Source organism: Gnatocerus cornutus, chromosome 9, assembly GCF_029298725.1.
Source record: "Gnatocerus cornutus isolate USDA-ARS CGAHR chromosome 9, icGnaCorn1.1, whole genome shotgun sequence".
Classification (NCBI taxonomy): domain Eukaryota; kingdom Metazoa; phylum Arthropoda; class Insecta; order Coleoptera; family Tenebrionidae; genus Gnatocerus; species Gnatocerus cornutus.
The window spans coordinates 14,804,221-14,827,905 of record NC_142241.1 but is presented as its reverse complement, the minus strand read 5'-3'; the positions used below and the strand labels follow the sequence as shown (position 1 = coordinate 14,827,905).

At 35.7% G+C, this 23,685-nt stretch overlaps 1 protein-coding gene across 2 annotated transcripts in view; it reads left to right on the top strand.

The window, feature by feature from the left end:
• The window catches only part of Dh31-R (Diuretic hormone 31 Receptor), a 32,777-nt gene that overhangs the window by 4,814 nt on the left and 4,278 nt on the right, over nucleotides 1–23,685 (top strand). For both annotated transcript variants that reach the window (XM_088044988.1, XM_088044989.1), the window contains exons 2-8: nucleotides 4,041–4,148; nucleotides 7,510–7,616; nucleotides 7,675–7,766; nucleotides 12,256–12,382; nucleotides 15,333–15,562; nucleotides 21,804–21,983; nucleotides 22,173–22,296. In XM_088044988.1, the coding sequence (XP_087901114.1) occupies nucleotides 4,041–4,148; nucleotides 7,510–7,616; nucleotides 7,675–7,766; nucleotides 12,256–12,382; nucleotides 15,333–15,562; nucleotides 21,804–21,983; nucleotides 22,173–22,296 (968 nt within the window). The remainder of the gene's footprint in view (nucleotides 1–4,040; nucleotides 4,149–7,509; nucleotides 7,617–7,674; nucleotides 7,767–12,255; nucleotides 12,383–15,332; nucleotides 15,563–21,803; nucleotides 21,984–22,172; nucleotides 22,297–23,685) is intronic.

Sequence of the window (23,685 nt, the reverse complement as noted above, 5' to 3'; positions counted from 1 at the left end):
GCCGTAAATCTCAAAATTTTGGAGTGACAGGGACGGATTTTAGAAATTTTCATTTATTGATTGGACTGAAAATTTCTAACATTCTGATTTCGCACCTGTATTTTTGGTAATTTTTATGCCAGGGGGATGAAATTTGGGAAATGTGCTACTCCTGACTTGGTTATTTACTACCTTAAATCTCAAAATTTTTGAGCGACAGGGACGGATTTTAGAAATTTTCATTTATAGAAAGGACTAAAAATTTCCAATATTCTCCATTAAAACTTGTAACTTTGACAATTTTAATGTCAGAGCGATAAAATTTGGGGAATTTACTACTTTTGAGTTGGTAGTTTACTGCCGTAAATCTCAAAATTTTGGAGTGACAGGGACGGATTTTAGAAATTTTTATTTATTGATTGGACTGAAAATTTCTAACATTCTGATTTCGCACCTGTATTTTTGGTAGTTTTTATGCCAGGGGGATGAAATTTGGGAAATGTGCTACTCCTGACTTGGTTATTTACTACCTTAAATCTTAAAATTTTTGAGCGACAGGGACGGATTTTAGAAATTTTCATTTATAGAAAGGACTAAAAATTTCCAATATTCTCCATTAAAACTTGTAACTTTGACAATTTTAATGTCAGAGCGATAAAATTTGGGGAATTTACTACTTTTGAGTTGGTAGTTTACTGCCGTAAATCTCAAAATTTTGGAGTGACAGGGACGGATTTTAGAAATTTTTATTTATTGATTGGACTGAAAATTTCTAACATTCTGATTTCGCACCTGTATTTTTGGTAGTTTTTATGCCAGGGGGATGAAATTTGGGAAATGTGCTACTCCTGACTTGGTTATTTACTACCTTAAATCTTAAAATTTTAGAGCGACAGGGACGGATTTTAGAAATTTTCATTTATAGAATGAACTAAAAACATTCTCCATTAAAACATATAACTTTGCCAATTTGAATGTGAGAGCGATGAAATTTGGGGAATTTGCTACTTATGAGTTGGTTATTTACTGCTTAAAATCTCAAAATTTTTAGAGCTACGGGAACATAAAATGGGTAGATTGTGTAAAAAAATAAATAGAAATTTTCAAAACTAAATATACTTAATAATTTTAAAATATCTTTAATCTCCTAACACATTCCCTAAAATCCGAATGAATCAAATATTGACTGATAAGCCTGAATCGTGTTTGTCATTTATGTATATAAAATTAGCCCTCGTAACAAAGTTCCGCATGCAACGTCACGATTCTATTGAGCTCATTTTCCAAACCTTCGTTCTACAAGACAATCGTAGAAATAATTTGAAGGTTTGCCTGCAAAAGAAACTATCTATTTCAGTCTACACTGACTTACCTATGCACATTTTTGCTCTTTTATTTCAGTTTCCACTCAATAAGATAAAACTTTCACACAAAGGGTCAGATTTTATCGCAAGACACAATTTGTATGTGGGGCCGCCCCGAGTCCAACGAAATTACACTTTGCTGCTGTTCCAACAGTTTTGCTTTTTGCGGATCCTCACTTTGGGCGGTTTACTTAATTTCGCGCGAGTGCTGATAAAACAGGATGAATTGCAAAGCTGCAGATTGATTCTGAAAGGTTTCTCGGTAAAAAAATGATGATTTTATATAATTCAAACAAACAAGAAAAATAGCAACAAGTTAAGATGTGCAGACCTCCATAACACACGTGTAGCAAACAAGACTTTTTCTACAGTCACTTAAAATTCGCATTGCATATTAATCTTGTCGCTTTTGGAGAGAAGTTAGCTCTCGATCGCTGCTCAGGTGCGATGGGTAATGTTTCCGGCCCATAGCCCCTGGGAAATATAGTGAGAGGATTGAAGTTCCCACGTGGGACTGAGCGGACTTAACCCTTTACGGGTGGAGCAATAATCGAGGTATCATGTAAGTTGAATTATGTGTTAACACTCGACAAACATCTGTGTTTATGCACGGGAGACTCCCAGCTTGTTTTAATGGATTAATAGCGAGACCGGCCCTGGAGGCATGCAGTATTCCAATAATCCGCCTCTGTCTGTCGCCCAAAAATTTCCCAACTCGATGATCCACGAAACAACGAACGATTTCCAGCGTCGAGAAAATTGATTAGCAGTTCATGTAAATTTTAGCTCCGGAGTAATAGAATGCGAAAGTACAATTGTTTTGAGCGGAAATAGGATAATTTATAATCCGGAAGAAATACGTTGTTGCTAATACAATTCCACTGCGGTGAAATACGGCTTTTAACACGAGTGTAACTCTCGCTCGTAAAGTCGGAATTTTTTTATTATCGCCGAATTAGATTGGAAAGAAATTCTTACCACAGGTGCGTGCTGAAGTAAAAGAATGAAGTAATTGCGACTTGCCAGAAGCGTCGCGATTATTAAAAATAATTACTCTAAGTGAGTTTCATTAGCAAAGACCATTCGCGATTCTTTGAAGGAAATATTAATATCCGTTGCCGAAAAAGAAAAGTAATTGTCGGGGTAATGAAAATCTACAGCTGGAATAAAAGGATTTTGTCGGGAAAATCGAGGGAAACTCTGGTGGGGGCTATAGGGGATCAAGAGAAAATCTATATAATTTTGTAATTTTCTATTTAAATTAAGATTGTAATATTTCCATTAAGTACAAGTTGCAAGAATAGCTACACTATTTCTAAGAATGCCTCATCTTTCATTTGAAAATTTCTAAGATTTGACATGTTTGCTCAATAATTTTGCAAATTGGTACAGTTAATAAATGGGCAACCTCTTCAAATTTCATTCCAGTACCGTTGCGTTTTGGAGTTATACCACTTTGAAAAATGTTTTGAAAATTTTTGGCTTTTTTTTTCCAATCGAAAATTTATAAAATTTGATATATTTGTCCTATAATTTTGTAATTTGGTACAATTAAGAAACTGGTTGAAAATAGTATTTCCTCAATATTTTTTCCAGTAGCATTACAGGTTTCGGAATTATTGAATTTACAGGCGAGTTTTCGGAGGTTTTGACTCGTCCAAAATTTGTTCAATAGACTTTTCCAAATGAAAGAATAAAGAGAAACTAAAATCGTTCATTAATGACACCTGCTCTTCACCTTTCCACTAATTTCCAATAAAACTCAGTTTAAACTTAGTTACTAGTGCGATAAATTCCCAACCAAGTCAATATTAGTTTTGCATAATTTACTTATTCGCCCGCGCCCACGTTCCTTCCTGCACCATAAAAATTTTAATTTTTCTGTTAACGACCCTAATAAATCCGCCAACAAAGCGAAAGAAGTTAATTGTGTCTTAAACTCCCGCACGCCGAATCAAAACACAAATAAATAACATTCCACAGACAAACATAAATATTTCGTTACGGCACGTCCGAATTTGTGCCAACATCCAAACAATAAACCTCCGGAAAATAGATCGACAGATAGGTCACGACGACCTTAAGCCTTGAACTCTGCTATTTCTGGACAGAGGCGGTTTAAGGCCCGGGGGCAACAATAGTGAAAACGGACGCCCTTTTCTCCGACTCTTTTAAAATACAAATCACTCCGCCGCGACGCATTTGTCGGCATTTGCGTCTTCTTATGAACCCCTAAAACGTCATTCTTGTCAATTTCCATCAGGCAGTTGAGTGGATTCCCAAATATAAGAAACAAAATGGAACGGAAACGAAGACAATTACACGTCAGCAGTTGAATTCGATAAACAGGAGGAAGCGCATTTACGTGCCGAACCATTAATTCGATTTATAAAACAACGGCGCTCAATGCTGCAGAGGGCATTTGGAAAATTTATTTGCAGTTGATCTCGTTAGTTAGAGGGGAAAATATGTTAAAAATCGCGGATTAAATTATTACATTTAATTTTCTTTAGTTTTTCCAGTTCCGGGAACAAAACCGGAATCCTCTTCTGCAACACGATCTGTTATTTATTCCAGACTACTAATTAGCTAAACTAATTTACCAGCTCGGTTTCAATAAACATTACTCTCTATATTTCCACAATTAAATTACCTGTAATTAAAACTACAAATTTGTGTAATTATCCTTTCTTCCAGGTGTACATTGTCCTGTGCGCTTCGACGGATGGTCCTGCTGGCCGGCAACTCCTGCAGGAGAGACGGCGAATCAGTCGTGTCCGCAGATCCTCACCTACGACCCCAGCAGTAAGTTTTTTCATATCCGTGCGTTAACAATCTTATTAAAGCACTGTATTGTGAATACATGGCCTGTTTGATATTTTCTAACCACTCAGCCGGCACTCTTCTATTTCTAGGATTCTGAGCGCAAAGACGCAATTTGGGTCAAAAGGTGCTCGTGCATTTAACTGTGTTTATTTTATTTTGTAAAATAAGCTTCAGTGGTTACGTTGTGGGATTATTAGCTTACTTTAAGAAAACGTTCGAATAAACTTGGCACCTGTTCCTGGTGCAGTTGGAGAGCAATTGCACGGAAATTGCAGAAATTAATAATAATTTTAAGGTTACACTTCTAATTAGGATTAATTCTGCGGTTTTATTTCCGATAGGCAAATAATTATATTCGCACATTTGGAAATAGATTTTTGTTGTTTTGCAGGCTAATTTACATTAATCATAGCGCGTTTGACGTAGCATATTAACTCTGATTCGTTATTGGTCGAAACTAACAGGCGCAATTTATAACGTACATGGACATGACAGAGATGTGTTTCCGATTATCTGTGCAGTTACCGGAAATAGGTCATCCACATATCACCAGCTGCTTATTTAAGATTAACCAGATCTTTGCAACCAACATTAATGGCCAAAACACCATTTATTACGTGTACAAATTTAGATTAAATTCGTATTTTTGGAGTTTTATTGTTTTTGCTATTTTTACTGTTTTTTCTACTCAATTGAATGTTTTGATACGTCACAATTGTTTTGTGTACATTTCAACATTTTTTTGTGACGGTTTGATTGTTTTTGTGCTTGCTTGATATTACTACTACGAGTTTCAGAATTATGCCATTTATAAGAAACTTTTCGTCTTTTAATTGAAAATTTCTAAAATTTGCTTTTGTGCTCTTTTTTATTGTTTTTTCGTCATTGTTTTGAAGCCATTTCATTGTTATTCGCCAATTTAACAACATTTTGTGTCTTTGAATTTTTTTGGTGTACATTTTATCGTTTTAGTGCTTGTTTTACGGATTTTTAGTGTCAACTTTATTATTTTACGTATTTCACTATTTTCACTTCTAATATTAATTGTGCTCTTTTCATTATTTCGTTTTATTTATCTTTTTGATAACACACTTGAATGTATTCAGTCTTGGCCGAAATCTTGAGTGAAACCTCTGAAATTGCAGCCATTCATCTTCCTCGATCTCCCTCTACAACAAACTCCTCGAAATCAGTCGAAATGAATAGCCGCGATAAATTTAACTCGTACGAAATTAACGATTGTGTTATTGCACTTACAACAGAAAGCATGTCAAGACAGTGCGAATTTAATAAGCGCATCCCAGAAATTCGATTAATCAACGCGAGGAAGCGCTAGTTTCGAGACCGGAAATGAGCCCGATTCCCCGAGGAAAATCCTCGAGTATTTGTATTGTAATACGAGAGCACACATGTTGTCTCTACTGCTAACTTTCAGCCCAGAATTACAAGTTGGCGATATTGCAGGAATTATATTGGTTTCTGAAATGTCATTTTTCAGGTCGGGCGAGAAAGAAAAGTTTAATTTTGGGGGCTTTGTTGGAGGTACGCCCACAGAACGCGCCCACAACTGTGTTGATTTAAATAGAACATTTACTTTGGCTTCTGGTGAATAAATAAATAGGTGAAACGTGGATAAAGACAATGGTTTTTTTATAGACGAAAAGAAAAATGTTTTTGAGATGTTTTCATGTAGGAAAAAATCATTTATCCCAATAATAGCCAGAGAATGACTGGACTATGCGTGATTGTTTGTTTTTCTGGAACAAAATAAACATGGTACTTTTAGCATTTCCGTTTAATTGAAAACGAAGTCCAGACCTAATGGCAATTATTCAATGTTCAGGGAATATAATAAACAATCCCAATGATTGAAGTGGTGGCTGCTTACCATAATTCCACCTCTCAATTCAGAAAAAAAGACAGTTAAAACGAACCACAATGTGACTGTTCTATTGTTTTATTATAAAACTTTCTCATCGATATTAGTTAGATATTGAACACCAATTCCTACCCTTCAAAATTACGGGGTGGTTTCTGCAACCAAAGTTTAATTATTAATTTAAGTTTAATAGAAGCAGACCGTGTAGTTGCAATAATTAATTGCGTCCAAATTAAGTTCGGATTAAGTTCGATACAGCTCAAACAGTTCCCTCTTTCAATAAGACAAGAACACACTTAATATACAAGTTGGTCCAGAATCTGTACTATTAATAGAATAACATTTCCATTGTCTTGGCTATAAACCCGAAGGACCTTTTTTTTCAAATTTAATTTCTTTGCAACAGGATTTACGTTGTTCGCTCGTGGTACATTAATGAAGTCGGTGGCTTAATTTACAGAGAGACAATTAAATTACCAAGGTTGGAAATAATTAGCACATTGATTCACTGTCTGCTGCTAGACTTCTAAACGCGACTAATTGTATTCACTTTATGTTTTCTTGTTGGCTCGATTACAAATTGTGTTCGCTGTGTTAAAATTGGTGGATGCGCCGGTTCTATCTGATCGCTTCTTTGTCCGCTTATCGTTAACAAGATAATAATGCAACCAGCTTCAGGCAGCGGTTTTGTTTTTAATATTTTTTGTTTCATGAGGCTACAAATGTAACCTACTTAAATTTCAAGGCTAAAAAATGCTCCCTTTCTTGGAAACTACATGAGAGACGTGGCGTTTTTCTCGCTTATTTTTGGAGAAAACTCGCTTTGTTGGAGCTCATTTTGCGCAGAATTTTACGCAGATTCCAAATCCAGGCAACAGTCTGATTTTAGAAATTTTTACTTTTAGCACGAGTTGCAAAATTCCATTAAAAAATTATATCTTTGATTTTCTTTCGAATTCAACGGTAATAAATATCGTTTTTGCCCTGAATTTGATGATAATTTTGGGAAAAAAAAATTAAAGAAAATTTATCTTTTACTATGTGCGCGTATTTAAAGTCTCGCATCGATCGAAGTCCCAACAAAAGAAAAATATTTGATTATGACTCGAAACCTTTTGGAGCAGATACTAAAATATGTACCACACTAAAAGGTCGAGAGACGCCGACATAAAACCACCCGAACATGATACAAAACAGAACAATACACCCCTGGATCGAACATTTCGTACAAAGAAAACATCCCTTTACTTCCGGTGATACGAGACTGCTCAGACAATGCTAGCAGAAACTAAAAAAGTGTAGCTCGTGATGGCGACAATAAACTCTATTTTACGTGAAGAAACCTCATCTTTCTCTATTTCTGCTCGGTGGTAAAATTAATTTCGAGCACTTATTTCAAATTTATTGTTGAAAGTAAATTTATCATGGCGTGTGTTTAAAGTTTTTCTGCGTTTGTTCCAGGAAAGGTGTTCAATCCCTGCGATGAAACAGGGAAATGGAATTTTCATCCCCTTTATAATAGAAGTTGGGTCAATTATACGACTTGTGTGAATATCGAGGATTTGGAGGTAAGAGAAATGATTGATTGGGTTGTTTTATTGATTTTATTGATTTGTTTGGTTGCAGTTTCGCCAGCAAGTGAATTTAATTTATTGTGTGGGCTATGGGGTGTCTATTGTGGCTCTGCTAGTGTCCCTCGCTCTCTTCGCTTATTTCAAGTAAGTCACCATTAAGTCACTTTTTCAAAAAATCCATCGAGCGGTGTTGCCATATGTGGCCTTTTTTCCTCTAAACTTATGAGATTTTTTTTAAAAGCGCCTCTAAAACCGCCCCGAGGTTCATCAGCATTAAAAAACTGGAAAACTTTTCAGACAATAATGAGCTTTCAGTGTCCACTTTCCAAATCCAACAAGTTTCATTCCGCAGTCTATTTCCTTAATTCTAAAGAAATTTCACGCTAAGGAGCTTTCCACCCTTGCCTACATTAAAATTAACTCTCGCTGTCTTTTCCCCGAGAATTTTTTAGTCGGAAATCAACCTCCAGCTAGTGCTGCATCCGTTCGATCATATATCATTCATGATTTTCAGGTAATATCCGAACTAATCTCGAAAGTGAGTTTTTTCCGACGAAAACTTTCTCTTCAATCAAGTAAATGTAACAGTCAATCTACATATTATTTTAGCGCAAATTGCTATTGAGGCAGGGGCGGATTAAGGTCGTGAAATGATGTAAAATTTTTCGCTGACTCCAAATCCGGGCTCAAAATTCTATGAAAAAACTTGTATTTTTGGTTGTATTGGTGCCACAACGATGAAAGAGAGGTTGCTACAGTTAACAAATTTGTTAACTGTACCAAATTTCGAAATAGGATGAGCTCAGAAGTTGCAAAATTTCATAAAAAAAAATTGTATCTTCGGTTGTGCTGGCGCCACAACGATGAAATTTAGGGAGGTTGCTACCCTTAACTAGTTTGTTAACTGTACCAAATTTCGAAATTCTGGTACAACAGACTCGAATTTTAGAAATTTTTATTTTTAGGATGAGCTCAGAAGTTGCAAAATTCCATAAAAAAATTGTATTTTTGGTTGTGTTGGCGCCACAACGATGAAATTTAGGGAGGTTGCTACATTTAACTAATTTGTTAACTGTACCAAATTTTAAAATTCTGGTACAACAGACTCGAGTTTTAGAAATTTTTATTTTTAGGACGAGCTGAAAAGTGTAAAAATTCTATAAAAATAATTGTATTTTTGGTTGTATTGGTGCCACATCGATGAAATTTGGAGAGGTTACTACGCTTAACTAATTTGTTAACTGTACCAAATTTCGAAATGCTGGTACAACAGACTCGGATTTTAAAAATCTTGATTTTTAGGGCGGACTGAAAAGGGTCTAAATTCTATAAAAAAAAATTGTACCTTTGGTTGTGTTGGTGTCACAGCGATGAAATTTGGAGGGGTTGCTACCCTTAACTAGTTTGTTAACTGTACCAAATTTCAAAATTCTGGTACAACAGACTCGGATTTTAGAATTTTTTATTTTTAGGATGATAGAAGTTGCAAAATTCCATAAAAAAATTGTATCTTCGGTTGTTTTGGCGCCACAACGATGAAATTTAGGGAGGTTACTACACTTAACTAATTTGTTTACTGTACCAAATTTCGAAATTCTGGTACAACAGACTCGAATTTTAGAAATTTTTATTTTTACTACGAGCTGAAAAGTGAAAATTCTATAAAAATAATTGTATTTTTGGTTGTATTGGTGCCACATCGATGAAATTTGGAGAGGTTACTACGTTTAACTAATTTGTTAACTGTACCAAATTTCAAAATTTTGGTACAACAGACTCGGATTTTAGAATTTTTTATTTTTAGGATGATAGAAGTTGCAAAATTCCATAAAAAAATTGTATCTTCGGTTGTTTTGGCGCCACAACGATGAAATTTAGGGAGGTTACTACACTTAACTAATTTGTTTACTGTACCAAATTTCGAAATTCTGGTACAACAGACTCGAATTTTAGAAATTTTTATTTTTACTACGAGCTGAAAAGTGAAAATTCTATAAAAATAATAGTATTTTTGGTTGTATTGGTGCCACATCGATGAAATTTGGAGAGGTTACTACGCTTAACTAATTTGTTAACTGTACCAAATTTCAAAATTCTGGTACAACAGACTCGGATTTTAAAAATCTTGATTTTTAGGGCGGACTGAAAAGGGTCTAAATTCTATAAAAAAAATTGTACCTTTGGTTGTGTTGGTGTCACAGCGATGAAATTTGGAGGGGTTGCTACCCTTAACTAGTTTGTTAACTGTACCAAATTTTAAAATTCTGGTACAACAGACTCGGATTTCAGAAATTTTTATTTTTAGGATGAGCTCAGAAGTTGCAAAATTCCATAAAAAAAATTGTATCTTCGGTTGTGTTGGCGCCACAACGATGAAATTTAGGGAGGTTACTACACTTAACTAATTTGTTTACTGTACCAAATTTCAAAATTCTGGTACAACAGACTCGAATTTTAGAAATTTTTATTTTTACTACGAGCTGAAAAGTGAAAATTCTATAAAAATAATTGTATTTTTGGTTGTATTGGTGCCACATCGATGAAATTTGGAGAGGTTACTACGTTTAACTAATTTGTTAACTGTACCAAATTTCAAAATTTTGGTACAACAGACTCGGATTTTAAAAATCTTGATTTTTAGGGCGGACTGAAAAGTGTCTAAATTCTATAAAAAAAAATTGTACATTTGGTTGTGTTGGTGTCACAGCGATGAAATTTGGAGGGGTTGCTACCCTTAACTAGTTTGTTAACTGTACGAAATTTTAAAATTCTGGTACAACAGACTCGGATTTTAGAAATTTTTATTTTTAGGATGAGCTCAATAACTTGCGTTATTTGTACGCAGAATTTCGCGCAGATTCCAAATTCAGCCTCCAAATTGCTCCAAACTAGAAAATTCGCGGAAAAATCTATTTCAATTCAGAGCCTCACAATAGAGAAATCAAAACCGGATTTCTTCAAAGCGTTCGATTCGAAATCAGGGCGGATTTCGGGCTGATTCACAACGTGATTTCGCACAACACTTGAAGATTCTATTGAATTAAATGCGGGATGATGACATAATAGAATTGGAATTAATGTTTGTTATTAGTAAATCGGAGGGCGCCGGAGCAGATGGGCGATGACGGTGCTAAATGGAAAACAGTTTTCTTTTCGTTGTGATTTAAGAGAGCCGTTTTCTCGCGCAGTAAAATAAAAACTGCGTTGTAAATCAATTAGGGTCTGACAAACAGCGATTTAATATCCACTAAACCGGAAAAAGAGATATTTTCGGACGCGAAAGGCGTCTTATCTAAACTGTCAGTTTATTATTGTTGTTGTTATTATTATTATTAGATAATCTGATAATTTACAGATTTATTTATCGTCCTGTAAATTTAAGAGGAAGTTCAGACACAATGTAAGAGGATCTTCAGCTTTAATAATGGAGCTTATGTAATTTTCTCCCATAATTCCAGCAGGACAAAATAGGTTTATGGTAGTTGCATTATGTCGCATGATTGCTTTCATGGAAGCTTTTCGGTATTATGTAGCCTGACATGTGAACCGCCTTTATCTAGGTTGCAGTGAGGTGCAGTCGGCGGAAATTCATCACTTTATTAGTTCACAGGGTGCATAATAATTCCAACTGATGTCGCACTAATTACTTTATCCAAAATCTGCGAAATCCGCCACGAAAAGATCAATAAACAATCGCACCCCTTTTGTCCTACAAATAACCCCCAGCCACTTGTTGAATTATCAGTGTACATCCGAAGATACTTCATTAAATTCTTGAAGAAAAACAACCACAAAGGATGCAGAGCGATGAATGGCTTGAGAAACTGATTAACTTTCAACCTGAGAGTTAAGTTCAAAGCAAACGTTGCGTGACTTTCTTTTCAAAATATTCCAAGGGAAGTTTACCCCCGAAATGGGAAGGAAAGCTGCTCATTTTCCTGGGAATATTTAAATTAAATGAAACCGTAGAGAGGCGGCTAATAAAGTGAAAATATTGCTCAATCCGATTAACGTGCTAGGAGTGAGCTGGAGATCTAATAAAATCCGCGTGGAGACTTGTTGAAAAGGATGCAAAACGGTTCAAAGTAATTCTGTACGCGTGCGTTAAAATCGTTCGTTAATTGGTGTGATTAATGAATGATTTTAGACAAAACTTGTACTACTAGAATCAAAATGCAATATTTTGGGTAACTTTTGTTTATTATAATAAAAAAATTTTTAGAATTTGACAGCGTCACTTTTTAGTTTTCAAATTTGTCACCTTTAATAACCTTTTTATGAGTACTAAGTTTACCAAATTTCATTGCTCTGGTGCTAAAACTGCATAGTAGAATTACAATATTTTGAAAAATTAATATAAAAATTTCTAGATTTTGACAGGGTTACTTTTTAATTTTGAAATTTTCCACGCTTATAACCCTTTGCATGAGTACCAACTTCACCAAATTTCATTGCTGTAGTGCCAAAATTCTTAGAATTAGGATTAAATAATTTTTTAACTTTACTCTTTTTGCTCTATAATTCTAAATTATTTGCACTCAATTTTAGAACAATCTAAATCTAATTTTTTCAATGAATTTTATTAAAACTTGCATATTTCCATCTATTTAATAAAAATAAATATTTTTTTCAGATCACTGCGATGCGCCCGAATCACGGTCCACATGAACCTCTTCTTCTCCTTCGCCATGAACAACTTCCTCTGGCTCCTCTGGTACAGTGTGGTAGTGAACGACGACGAAGTCCTCACTGAAAATAAGGTAAAGAACTCCATTTGTTCTTACTGCATTGTGAGAACGAAGTGGAAACGTTTTTGTAGCGCTTTGTTTTCCGGACAAATTGACAGCCATTTACAGATGGCATTTCTCACGTGATGCCTCATAATTGAAAGCTATTACGGGCTGTTTTGTTTGATAATTGCCGCTCAAAAATAAAAGCGATGTCCGGGAGATTTTTATTTGTGCAGAAATGAATTCTTTGTCTAGTTGGCTGCAAGTCTACGTCAAACTAGAAGGCCAACTAGATGATGAGTTTATTTCGGCACTCTCTAGTTGACTGTGGGGATAAATTCGACTTGGATTTTCCATAAACGGATAGCTTATGTTTCGTATTTGGTGGTACGTGACGTGTTTGGTATTTATTGGCGTGCGTATCGAAATGAGACGCATTTTTTGATGCGTGTGGATGGAATTTCAAGCAGGTCTTCTGGGGTAAAAGCGCCCATGACATCTAATTTTAATAACACGAAATTTCGGAATTCTCTGCATATTATAAACAAACTTGTCGCAGATGGAAGAATTTTTTATTGATCTCGATGTATAATTTGGAGTGTTTGCTCGGTCTCCTCCAGACTTTTATCTTATTTACCTCTCTTAAACGGTTTGTCGAAAAATATTCCGCCAGAAATGAAAAAGCGCCCATAAATAATTCATAGAATATTAGAAATGTTTGGAAACTTGTATCCGTGCCTCTGTGGTTTGAGCAAACGAGGTCCATCGGTTTGAGCGTGTCTCTGTTGGGAAATACACAATTTTAGATTCTCGTGTTTGTCTTAATACTATCTGGCATGTCTGGGAATAAATCTAAAGTTTTGCCAGTTTTATTGTGCCAATCGCTTTCAAAAAATGTCCATTAGGTTCTATGCCTCGTTAATGCCTCAGGTTCAAAAACACGGAATTTATGCCTCCGAATGCCTTTCGGTCACAATGAAGGAAACCGACGTTAAATCAAAACTACGTAATAAACCCAGAAAATCCCGAAAACAGACTTTTATGTAAACGTGTTTGCAAGTTCGTGTTTCCATAAACTCCAACTTCCTAAAGGAGTGATAAAAGATATTGTAACTTTAAGGAGAAGTTTTAAAATTCTTGTGTTCTTCACCGATAAAATTCGAGTTACGAGGCATAAATTTGTGATTGGCAATAATTTTTTTTTTCGCTGCCTTTCAAGAGTCAACGACTGTGAAAAAAATTGTATACAAACCATTTGATTAATGAATGTAAAGCTTCGTGACTTGTTTAAGCGAAATTTTCTTTAAATTCGTTCTATAAATAGACGTTGCAGTCAATTTTAACTCCATGTCCAGCGCAATGTTTATTATTCCCCAAAGCAACAAAATACGTATGAGGCTTTAAATTTACAGAACCACAAAGCCAGTGCAAACAACCGAACTCGACTAATTTTCCTGTCAGAGTAGAATGAATATTGTGCAAGTTTTTACATTTTTTTTACCCGGCGCATCCACCATTTAAATTCAATCTGCAGTGTTACCAACTTAGAATTTTGTAGTAATAAATCACATTTTCCGTACCAATATATCTTACTTACTTAAAACAGTTTCTGATTAGTTGGACAAGTTAGTCTTTTATTAATGCAGCCATCGAAGTTGTCTCATTGACCTTCTTTGTCCCTTACATACATTCTTTGAAAACTTTGTGGCGAGAAAACTTTACAAGACTCTGGAGGATCATAAAAACACCACTTAATTATACAGGCAAAAGTTGCGAATTGCTCGATTTTAGTTTTTCGATGTGCGTGTTTTATAGTGCTTCCACAGAAGGGTGTTGACCGAGTGGCAATCGATGGCGAGGTCAAATGAACTACTTTAAAATTTAGTAAGTTAAATTAACGTCTGGATGGGAACTAGCCAGGGCCGGATTGAGAAAGATCACAGACTCGGATTTTAGAATTTTTTATTTTTTTAACGAGCTCAAAAAAAATGTATATTTGATTGTGTTGGTGTCACAGTCCTGACCAGATGTAGCGAAACCGACTTCGGATTCAGAATCCGGAGGCAATTCTACTTGCTTCAGTACAAAATTTGTCGACTAGTGTAATTTTTTGTAATATTTTTTTGGGTCACTTAAAAAAAGTTGGGGCTTTGTGGGGCGCCCTCCGTTAAACCCGCCTCTGCCTCTAGTCCATATTGGATCCTTTTAACAACACCTCTCGAAAATCCGACCGAGATTAAACAATGATTGATAAAAAGCATCGAATAATACGTCTGGCGGAAAAAACAGTTTCAGAAGAAGTGTCAGTTTCCTTTTCGCCACTCATATCGATACCGATCAATATCATATTTTATTTCTCTTAGTAAAACGATACAAAGTGAAGTGACGATTAATTAAAAGTAGAGCGTTTGAAGCTTAAACAAACGATCGAAAATAGAGGAGATGCATCGAGCCGCGTTCATTTTAATTGCAGGTCGGGTTTTAAGGTAGAAAAAAAATTAATTCAATTATATTCCTGCTGGAAGCGAAACCGATGCACAAATTTTTTTGGAGATTTCAACACTGAGGTGGATTTTTTAGGGGCAATAAACATGAAAATATCTCAGGGTTAATCGCTTTGTTGTAAGGAAAACGTCGTAAAGTTATCACGAAATGTCGCACGAAGGCTCTTTTTCAATGTTATGACAAATTAGGAGGGTTAACACGCAAATAATAATAATAATAATAATAATAAACAAAAAAAAATAAAATGTTTCGTCCGTATAATTGTTTCTAATCCACATGTCACTATTTTGCGCTCCTGAGATGTAAACTACCATTTCCAAATTTTGAAATCGAAGGCCATCAATAACCCACCCCCTCGCTAATTGCTCGTCCTCCCTCGAGCGCAAATCACCTGTCGAAATAACACCCCAAAACCGCCATAAATGAACACCCCCGCCGCCCCCACCCCCATATTCACGCATAAATCTCGTTACAGTTGTGGTGTCGAGTCTTGCACGTGGTCCTCTTCACTTTCCTAATCTCGAATTATTCGTGGATGCTGTGTGAAGGCATCTATCTTCACACCGTACTGGTGTCGGCTTTTATCTCCGAACGCCGTCTCCTGCGTTGGATGCTCGCTCTTGGCTGGGGGATCCCCATCCTGACGACCTCCATTTACGCGCCCGTGCGAAGTCTCTTAGGGAGCACTGTGGAGGATGTCGAGAGGTGAGTGGAATTTTGCGATGTGTGCAACTTTGTGGCGGAGATTGAAAAATTATGTGCGTCGTAAAGTGGCCAATTTTGGATTTTATGGCGGATTGTCAAGATGGCTAGCGGATATGGCCGTCAACGGATTTTAATTTGCGGACGCGGAAACGCGAGGTTCGGATCAATTTTACCTATTTGACCTCGTTATGTCATTGAGTTTCGCTCCGAAATACGTCAATTTTTCACGGATATCTAGACGTAATATTTTAAAACTTCACTTGTTCACTTGTTATTTTGACGTTTCTAAAGGGGAATTGAACATCCGCGCTTTTAGAAGAAGGGGATTTGGAATAATGGAGGATTGAAAGACTTTTCTCCGGTGAAAATTATTGAGTTATTAAATTCCTGTGTCACTGCATTCGCGTCGTTACGTAATTTTACTTCCCTTTGTAATAAGTGTTTCGGGAAAAATTCGTTCTGACGTTTTTATGTCAGCGCCGCCTTTGAAAATTACTTGAGTTATTAAGTGAAGTTGGATCAAAAATCTACAAAATTTAAAGAATCGGAATTTTGTAAAAAATTCGAAGATTAGATTGGCCATGTTTTCTTCGACATTTTGGTAACACTGACTGTCAATCGATGACGTTTGAAATACTATAATTGTCATTTTTGAATGGTTTCTCCAGTGTTACCAACAACGATGAACAAATCACGGCCCACCAAATTTATTTCATCTGACTCCCGTACATGTTGCGATTATAATCCCGCAACGTTTGCATGCCCATCACGGCGAAATAGTTCGCGAAAGTGTAAATGTAAGCATAAAGCAGTCTCATCATGTCCGAGTTGTTATAAAACTTCGCACCCAACTTCGCATTTTTCAGTTTATTAACCGAATAATATTTCATGTTGCCACGGCTACAAATGGGGTCTAAGTGTTTCAGAAAAAGCGAGCTTTACACCGAAAACCATCAATAAACTCGTTATACTCCAATAAAACCTTTTAGCCTTAGAGCAGCTTTAAACGCGCCTAATTATGTTAACTCACTCAGTTGGTGTTGTTGTCATTGTGTGCTTCCACCACAAAGCTTTTTAATTAATTAGTTATTGTAAGGGAAGTTTGGGATATTATATGTTCTACACGCGGTATTATGCTTGGAATTACTAAAATTAGAATTTTGTTGTATGAGTGAGAAAGTTGGCCATTTCTATAAGAGAGGGTTTTTGGGCACGAGAGCATTAAATTTTCTCTGGCCGAAAAAAGCGCGACTTATGACTTCACGTAAACCGCAGAAGGTAAAGTTTTTAAACAGACTTGAAAGCACTTTGACAAAGAGCAAGAATAAAACATAAAAGTCCAACTGTGTATTGTGAAATCCTTTAAACTTACTTTGTGTTCCTCCCAATTCCGAAGTTTATTTACAAAATAATTTCCATAATATAATGACAATTCCGGTGGATCAAAGGCACTAGCCTAATCAAATTTCCGTCCCTCACAACCGGAAGTAGCTAATCTCCTTAATTAATCATCTCATTGTAACTTTTCCCTTTAATCGTCTCCTCTGTGGAAATTTTCGCAGTCACTTCTAAATGTTTATCTGTACCGTGTGCGTCCTCAAATTTGTTTTACATTTCCTGGGGGCTTAAATATGCGAAATGTGTTAGCGGGATGACATTTTACAAAAGCTTTCCGTCTCTGACATAAATATAGAGCGACGTAAATTTGAAACAGGGAAATTATATTTGCACGTGTGACATGCCACTTTTGTCTGGTCTTTTGTCAGGTTTTGCTCTCACTTAACTTTTACGGAGAGCTTTTGTGCTTTTAGTCCATTTTCGAGTAACAAGCTGCGACAAGACATCGGAAAGAAGTTGCTGAAGAATTTTCAAACTAACACGGACTTGAGCGATGCTGGGATATCAAATGTCTGATTTTATTTAGCTTATTCGGATGGTTTTGCTCTAAAAAAACTGAACGTGTTGTGGTATTTTGTGGACCAAGGGCGATAAACGGAGTTTTTGCTCTCTAGAATCGATGGTTACGGACGAGACGCGGTCGTTTTACCTCTTAAAATGTTGACATTCTTCTCATTTTTTGTACTTAGCTTCACTTTTTAACCACACCGAGTTTCAGCTTCATAGAGCAAAAGGCAGAAATTTTAGAAATTTTTATTTTTTTAGGCCCCCAATAATTTCGGAAAATTTTTTCTACGCTCCGTAATTTTGGTGGTTTAAACACGACAGCAACAAAATTTAGAGAGATTACTGTTGTTGATTCAATTTTTAACTGCACCAAGTTTCAACTTTGTAGAAAAAAAGGCACAAATTTTGGAAATTTTTATTTTTGGAAGTGGCAAAAAAGCCACAAATATTAGAAATTTTCAGTTTTCAGATTCAAAAATTTCGAAAAATGTTTTCTACGCTCCGTAATTTTGGTGGTTTAAACGTGACAGTAATGAAATTTCGAGACATTACTGTTTTCGATTCACTTTTTAGCTGCACCAAGTTTTAACTTTGTAGAAAAAAGGCACAAAATTTTGTATTTTTTTTAATTCAGTCTATAATTTCACTAATTTGAACGTTACAGATATGAAATTTGGAGAGATTACTATCTTAGCTTCACTTTTTAAGTACACCGAATTGCAGCTTCATAGATTATTTTTTAGGGCCCCAAAAGCCGGTTTAGCTAATAATCGCGTTGACGGAATTTGTTGTTCATATAATTTACGAAATAATAAGGAAAGTGAATTTAACAGATAAGTTATTTGTGCATTGCATTGTTGCGTACAACGAAGGACACTTAAAAGTCCCAAATTTCTTGGAAAATACTTGAAAATCTTGGAAAACTGAAGAGGAAAAATTTATGGTTTTATCGAGATCTGCCACCAGTTTAATTTAATGTACTTATTTCTGTCGCACCCTGTATGAAGAAATATGAAGTTTTTTGATAGCAGAATCGTAGAATAAAGCCCACAATTGTATTTTCCGTCCGCAGATGGAACAGTGAAACGATTTTTAGAGTGTTGTTTTCAATTCCCAGTTCAATTCATGATGATGGTCTTGCGAAAACCAATCAAATACTTTAATCCGAACAACAGATTCTCAGAGTGTGTTGAAGAAGCTCCACGAAAAGTCGTTAAAACTCACTAAATTGATTAATTGCTTTAAAGTTTTTAACAGTACCAAGCTACCAACCATTATTTTAACTTATGACACGACAAAACTAGTTTTTGTTCCCAATGTAACTGTTGCTTTAGCACTTCGAAGTTGATGGAAACTTCGGACTAACGGAAGCGAACATGTTAGAAAAACATTTAACTAATAACTAAGTTTTTTTATTGTAGTTAAATATTACTAAGGGCTGTTACTTTGTACTTATCTCAAGCTCAAAGCTCGCTTTGAAAAGACTCAAACGGATCGCTGCGGGTTACACGTGGAAACGAAACGAACATTAAATTATCTGTTTGCGGTGTAGCGTCAAAAAGACAGATTTTTCTAGACAAGATAAGTCTAAAATGATGTTCGTGTTCGTTTAGTGGAAACATTGTCTTGTGTTTCCGTACTTTGTCGACATTTTAAGACGGATTAGTTGGAAATAATTGAAAGATGGTCTAAAACGGATATGTAGGAAACCGAGGAGATTTTACGATTTCCGCTTGAGCGAACGAGAAAATTATTTCTAATGGGACATAAAACGGTTCGTTTATTTTGGGTGGCGATAGGAACGAACAATGTATAATGCAACACTGCTCCATATTTCACTATAAAATAAGTTTCGATTTTTCAGTACTTTATTGAGTTCTTAATGGATTTTTTTATCTTATTATTATTATTATTATTTTTTATCAAAATTGGAGGCGTACTCGTCGCGAACTATTTCGTCTCATGTCATAAAGCTAATTTGTACTCGCTATCTAAACAAATAACGACTCCTAAGAGCAATTTCTCGTTTGATGTGAAAATGGTGGATGCGCCGGGTAAATTTGCCAAAAGCCCGTTTAATTTCTGTAAGAGCACAAGTCTCTGCCTTCACGAAATCGAAATCGAAGGTTTTTATCAAAGCAGCCCTGTATAATAACCCGATCAATCATCAATTCGACCACGACACGCGTACAGTAAATAACTCAAATATCTCCAGGCTACTATAAAATAACGCACGCACCGATTTGGTATGTAAAAGCAGCACTCAACTCTTGTTAATTTCCTGCGAGAAATTAATTCCTTCCGAATCTTAGATTACCTTTAAAACTAGGAATTTTTCGTTGAAATCCGCCGAAAATTGATTAAACTTTCAAATAATGGAAACTGTCGGAATTTAATTGGGAAGCCAACGCGAATTTTAACAGGATTTCGCCGAAAAAGAATCCCCAAACCCTTTAACTAAGTTTGTAAAACACAAGGCAATTTCCAATGCAGATTTTCTGAGAAAATTTGGATTTCCAATATCCAGCTTGCTGAGTGAAATTATAATCTTTCGCTCCTATTGCATCCAACTGTGACCAATTTAAAAAAAGCAGCGCTCTGTAAAATAATTACTCTCTCGAATGAATAATTGAGTTTCTTTTTTCAGACGCTTCGCGCGTCAACACAACGAGGAGAAAAAGCGCGAGATGTCGGTTTCTTTTGGTCTTTTTTAGTTTGCGTTGGTGCTTCTGTTAAAATTATAGGGATCTAGTGCAGAAAAAATACACAACTTTGCGAAAATGAAGACAAAGTTTTTGGAAAATTGCAAATTTTTACAGTTTTGAGCTAAGAAAAACGAAATTTGAAGTTATTACTATACTTAATTCTACGAAATTAGATAATTTTAGAAAGAGCGAGCGAAATTTTGAAATTTTTATTGCTAGGACGAACCAAAAATTTGGAAGGTTTTCTATTTTATTTTCGTAATTTGTGAAATTTTGGATTTTGAAGAACGAAATTTTTACAGATTATTCTTTTCATGACTATTAATAATAATAATTTTAGAACAAGGAAAATCAATTTTAAACATTTTTATTTCTAGATTGAACGAAACTTTTTGAGTTTATTTTCGGGCTAACAAGATCGAAATTTGGAGATATTTAGATCATTTTACCATATTTTATATTTTTTGAAGCAAAAAGTAAAATTTTTGAAGTTTTCTATGCTTGGACAAACCTAAAATTTCGAAAAATGTTTATGGGGTTTAAAAATAAGAAATTTTTCAATAATTATTATCGTAACTCGAATAATTTTGGGTCTACAACAACGAAATTTAGATAGATTATTATTTTAAAAACGTTTTTGGCCTCATGAATTGTAAACGTCAAATTAACATTCAATTGACATTTTCCGAAACACTAGATTTACAAGCGCCCTGGACGTTTACACACGCCGTGCGGTAAAAATTGCCCAAATCGTCTGCTCTTCAGATGAGTTTATAAATTAAAATCACTTTATCATAATAAAGATTGATCACAAAAGTGGAATCTACCTAAATTATTATTTCAATTAAGACAATATTTCTATTTTTAAAGTCAATTAAAACTTTTTTTATACAGCGCCATCTTGTGTACTTTTTGTGCACCAACTACAAAATTGACAGAATTGACAGATGATGAAATTTATAAATGTCAGATGTGACATTTCTCATGAATTTTGAAAAACCCAATTATTTAAATTAAAAATTTTCGGCCAAAAAGTTTAATACAACTCTTGTGCGTTAACCATTTTACAGCGCTCAAACAAGCGCTACGCCGTCGTGCTTCAAACTGATTTCGCGCTGTAAAATGTAAGTTACCACACGCGACTGTAAATAACGATTAACGATTCTGCCAAGTTACATAATTTTAGAACAAGGGAAGCAAATTTTGGAAATATTGATTGCTGATTCAAACGAAAACTTTCGAAATTTTTATTGAAACTTGCAATTTTCACAATTTTGAGCTAAAGAAACGAAATTGGACGTCAAGAACGTGTTTTAATTGCAGTGCGTGATTTATTTAACAGCTTCAGGATGTTTGAGTTATTTATTTACTCTACGTGTCGTGTAGTAGATCTGATGATTGATCGAATTATTATACACCGCTGCAGACGGAGTGTTTTCTGCTAAATCTTTCGATTTCGATTTGATGATTGGAGAGACTTCTGTTGTCCACAGAAGCCTGAAACCGCCCAATTCTAAATGAAAACTGGCGAATAATTTCAAATTTCCAATACACCGATGCACCCCCGTTTCAATTCCTCCTCTTTTCTCCCATTTTCGAAACGAACTAATTGCCGTCTGTTTGTATTCCAGATGCTGGATCCACGACCGGGATTTCAACTACATCCTTCTGGTTCCCGTCGTCGCCACCGTCGTCCTCAACATTGTATTCTTGGTCAACATTGTCAGAGTTCTCCTAATCAAGTTACGGCGAGGTCCTGCAAATGGAGGCACGGGATCCGGAGTTTCCAGAACTTCACTCCAGGCGCTCAGGTAATTCGATTTGCTATTTAACCCTCGTACAGTCAAAATATTGTTTTTTATTCAATTTCAGCACTACTGTTATGTAATGAGCTCTATTACACCACTTGTTTAATAAGAAAATGCGTTATTTAATGTGCTCATTACGCAACGAGTGATGTAATCGGGAGAGTCTGTAGTTATTTTGTCGTTTTTTTCCAGAGCGACGATGCTGTTGGTACCATTGCTGGGATTGAACTTCCTTTTGACCCCTTTCAGACCGGAGACGAATCACCCCTGGGAACACTATTATGAAGTTGTGTCCGCCATGACGGCTTCTCTACAGGTCAGTAGGTCTTGAACTTCTGCAGCCAGCGGAGGCGTAATTAATAGGAATTTGGTTGGAGGGAAGTTTATCTCTTGTACATAAATAAGCACTTACAAACAATGGCGAAATTTCAGTAGAAGCCCTGGGCCATCTGCGTCGTTTTTTAATTACCTAAGTCTACTTAAAAGGGGTCGAAAATGGTGGAGGAATTTTTTTACATTGCAAGTAATTCGATGCCCCCTTGTCTTGCTTGCCAACAAACCAGATTCAAATTGTATGCATCGCTTTTCGCCCTAACGAGCCTGCATTGTAATGTCTGTCACTTTTGACTAACCACACGTCACTTTTCCTGACTTTTATTCAAATCCGTTCAGATTTCATCCCAAATCGAACGAAAACTATTCCTGTATTTTTGACCCGATTTTCATCGTAATTATGGAAAAAAGTCAGTTCCCAGTGCAATCTGTTCCTGTTTCGACCGGGAACCTGTTAAATCCTCTCCACATCAAATCCAGCAGATTAAATTGGACATCGTAAAAATTCTCCCGACGCATTAAAACCATATGAGAAGCGGGCGCTATGGAAAATTATGATGGCGTTCCTCTTCTAATCTATTGGAATATTTCTAATTGAGTGCTCGACCCACTTTTGAGTTTTTTAACTAGTCGAGGCGGTTTCGATTAAAAGTTGAAGCAAGAGGGGAATATTAATGCGGCGAAAATGTATCAAGCGAAATTGGACTTCGTCCGACTAGTACTTTAATAACTTTAACGGACTGGTAGGTAGCTTGTAATACTTTTTACCTCAATATCAGACAACGCGGTTTGATGTAATTGTCAAATTTCGCGTTACGAAACGTCGCTGTTCCCGGAGAAAAAATTAATGAAGTTTCCTAGAATCGCCGTGTCTTAATGCCATTATGTCAGTCAATAAAAACCCAAATGACTAAGTGGCAAAAAACGGCTTTATTGGTGTTTTCGTCAGTTTGACAACAATCGTGGTAGAAGAAAGTGCGGTTTATAGTGCAATTTGGATTATTTTGAGTGCGATTATTTTTTTCTTCGCCTGTGGTGTTTTCGAAAGTGTTGTGATGAACCTAAAGTTTTAAAAAGTGTTCAATGGAGGCCAAGATTAACTCTTTTCAAAGCCCAATTTATTTCAAACAAATTAATTTTTCGCAATAGGCAATTTTTGACAACTTGAAATTGGAAAAATTGCGTTTTTCGCAACGATAAAAAACGGCTAAAACTTGTTCTGAGAGCCGCAGGCCGTTCAATCAAAAATGAAAATTAAATGTGACAGATGACAGATTTATGACCTGATATTTCCGAAACTGCGCCAGATAAAATAAACGGTTTGCGCCATCGTTTTTTCGCGATTTTCTTCATTAGAATGCGCCCTCAAATA